At 40.0% G+C, this 3449-nt stretch overlaps 1 protein-coding gene across 1 annotated transcript; it reads left to right on the top strand.

Moving 5' to 3' along the window:
• Positions 1–257: 257 nt before the first annotated feature.
• LOC139468744 (lengsin-like) lies at positions 258–3016 on the top strand. Its single transcript, XM_071250871.1, has one exon. It carries the CDS (start codon positions 258–260, stop codon positions 984–986), a length of 729 nt encoding a protein of 242 aa, XP_071106972.1. The 3' UTR covers positions 987–3016.
• The last annotated feature ends 433 nt before the right edge of the window (positions 3017–3449 follow it).

Genomic DNA, 3449 nt, shown 5'->3' with positions numbered 1-3449 from the left:
CTCAGGAAGCCTGCCCTAGGTACGTTCTGAGGCAACAGATCAAACGTCTAGATAAACTCGGCCTAAATTTATATTCTGGATTTGAAATAGAATATTTTCTGCTCCATGCTGATACAATGAAACCAATATTTAATGGAAAGGACATCATGTGTCACAGGAATCAAAACAAAAATGGGCCACTGCTGTTCAAGTTTGACGGAGATTTGTTCAAAGCAGGCGTTGATATTGATAAAATCCATTCTGAATACGCGCCAGGTATGTTTGAAGCTGTGATGAAACCGCAATATGGCATAGAAGGAGCTGATTCAACAGTCAAGCTAAAACAAGGCCTACTGGAGATGGCTGATTTGAATGGCCTGATGGCCACTTTTATGTCCAAGCTGGATCTGGAGGAAACTGGATGTGGGGCCCATTACAACTTTTCATTGCTCTCCAAAGATACAGGGGAAAATACCTTCTATGACCAAATGGCCAGTGATGGGTTATCAACAACTGCAAAACAGTGGATTGCAGGGATCCTGAAACACAGCAAGGCACTGACTGCTTTGACTTCACCCACAATCAACTGCTACAGGAGACTTCACCAGCCTTGGTCTCCAGGAAGTATCTTCTGGGGCATTGAAGACCGCGAGGCCTCTCTCCGTGTCAAGAACCACGGACCTTCAGCAACCTACCTGGAGAACAGGATGCCGAGCGGAAGAAGCAACCCCTACATTGTCATGGCGGCCACAATTGCTGCCGGCTTGGATGGGGTCAAGAACAAGCTGGTATGCCCACCTGCGGCGAGTTTGAAAGAGGGCAAAGCTCTTCCCTATACCCTCGACGAGGCTTTAAAGGATCTCGAAGCTGATACAGACCTGGTGAAAGCATTGGGAGAGGAGTTTGTTAGCTGGTTTGTCAAGTGCAAAGAGTTAGATTTGAAGAGGTTTGCCGGACTGGTGGATGACATGGAGAGAATGGCGCTAGAAAAGAAAATCTACTTTTGAACGTTTTCATGGAGAATGAGTCTCTCCTAAAGCTGGGCATGACTTGCTAAGACCTACTCCAGATCCAGCTAGTTATCATTATTATTTACAATCTACACTCCAGGCGAGGATGAAAATAAAACAATGACTTCGTAATAAAGTGACACTAATAGAATGAGTCTCTCTCAAAGCATAACCTCATGTGCTAATACTTATCTACTTTTGAACTCAAAACATAAGTCGATTTGGCAATACTGAAGATCCAGTGAGTTATCATGTTCATAATCTGCACTCAAGGCCATGATGAAAAAAAGATGTTATAGTAAAAGGGACACTAACAGTATTAGGCAGATGTATAACCTTTAGAACATTTGTAAGGGAGGCATTGTGACTTTTGTTTACAACCCGGAGGGACATATGTTCCGAAATCCGTTATAAAATAAGAATTCTCCTTCAAAATTGTAATTTTGTGAGTCAATTCTACAACGTCAAAAATGGTCAAAATGATGTCCGATGCAATTCCCAATTTACACTTGTACCACATGTTACCGTGATTTTTTCAGGTGATCAGATGACTTGCCTTTGCATGTGTTTGTGACGGGTGCCACCTGTGGGGCAGGATACGCTCACCTTTTCGCAAACACCTGGTATCATTACTTTTGATACTGATTCATAAACACATGCTCATTATATATTCTGAATCGTACAATCGACTCTGCTTTATGCAAAGATTTCTATTGGATATGGAAAGGGTTTTGTCGATTTATATAATTAAGTACATGACCTTACAATATATTTATTTTCTTTGTTCATAAAAATGAATTAAATTGCATTAACAGTTTTGACGGGATAGGCTTCACCAAGCAATGGAACGGAAATTGCATTTGTATTACACGCCAGCTTGACAGGCTATAGACAGAAGTGCGCTGAGTAAATAAACACGAACAATAAGCAAGAGCCATATTGGAAGAAAAGAAGAGATTGGTAGGGACTCTAGGACAGAGTAGTTCCCCAGTACCAATGTAGGTGGCCTACCATAACGAGTATATTGTGAATGTATAACGTGGCTAATGTACAGGTTGCCGTCGTGTGGCAGGAGTACTGTCAAGAAACAAACACAAACTTGCTTCATCAAATTGTGCTTGCGGTAGAGCGGGGCATGTTTACCCTTTTAGCGATGCCATCATTTAGCGGTGCCATCACTGATTTTCAGGGATCCATTCTTATAATGTTCACCATTTTGCCTTTTACGGCCAATGGAATCTGTTTCGGCTGATAATCGAGACTGATTATTCTCTGGCTTTGACATTTTATATTTACCCCGTTTCATCGTACCCCGACAATTTTGCTCGTTGACCATCAAAGCGGACACTGGTATTCCTGATTATTTACAGGCAGCCATTACATAGAAGAGATATCACTTACTGGCTTCAAAACAAGAACAGTATAGACAGCATTGTACATTTGTCTGTTATGCTACACGTGTTATGGGTAAATGGTTTTGGGAAAATGTAAAGTGGAAGGCGAGTAGCGTAACGTAACGATTTACCTGGAATCAGATTCCTTTAAACAACGAAAAAGTACTTTTAATGCAAGTTGTTTTAGTGGCGGCTGCTACTGGTAGGGCATGACATGCTTTCCCTTTTCTCAAACACCTGGTGTCATTACTGATTGTCAGTGAGCCATTCATATAAGTATCACCCCTATATTGCTTTTTACGCCAAATGGAATCTTCTTGTGGTATAATCGAGACTGGCCTTCTCTGGCCTTGACGTTTAATATTTATGCAGTGACTGACATGATCTGCTTTAATATGTTCAGTTACTTAATAAAATATCATATATAAAGCAATGACCTTGGTGACTACTGACCTGGATGCTTCCATTATTCCACGAAGTATCATGTATACAATTTATGAAAAAAAATATTACTTACATGTATGTAACACCTATCGCAGCAGTCCGTTTATCACAAACGATGCGTCACATAAAAACATTACAATGCGATATCTAGTTTCTCTTTATTTTATTTCATGAGATCATTTTCTCAAAGACAACATTCACGACAGTAAGTGTCCAAAGACAAATAGGTGTTAATATATATTCTGATACAACCAACATTGTATCAGAGGCACATCGTTATAAAGTATTCACAGCAGTAGATTAATTGTATTGTGATTAAAAGATAAAAACTTTACATTAGAAAATGTAACTGGGTATTGTCGTTTCCTCATAATTATATTTACTGTGTCTGATCCGTCGATCTGTTTTTTACAACCTCGTTATGACCACACATAACATTAATATAAACTGACATTTCCCTTTTTGTTGAGCGATATTCAGATGAACAATTGACTTGCCTTTGCATGTGGTTTTGACGTGTACCAACGGTGGGGCATGATACGCCCACCTTTTCGCGAACACCTGCTATCATTACTATTGTGTAGTGATTCATAGAAACATACTTATGATATAGTCGGAATCG

This window comes from Haliotis cracherodii, unplaced genomic scaffold, assembly GCF_022045235.1.
Source record: "Haliotis cracherodii isolate W230 unplaced genomic scaffold, xgHalCrac1.p SCAF_2, whole genome shotgun sequence".
Lineage (NCBI taxonomy): Eukaryota > Metazoa > Mollusca > Gastropoda > Lepetellida > Haliotidae > Haliotis > Haliotis cracherodii.
Note: the sequence above shows the minus strand (reverse complement) of the source record. Positions and strands in the feature narration are given on the sequence as shown.

Excerpts from the sequence above, each read along its gene's own strand:
- LOC139468744 (XM_071250871.1), top strand. The coding sequence starts at position 258 with ATGTTTGAAGCTGTGATGAAACCGCAATATGGCATAGAAGGAGCTGAT.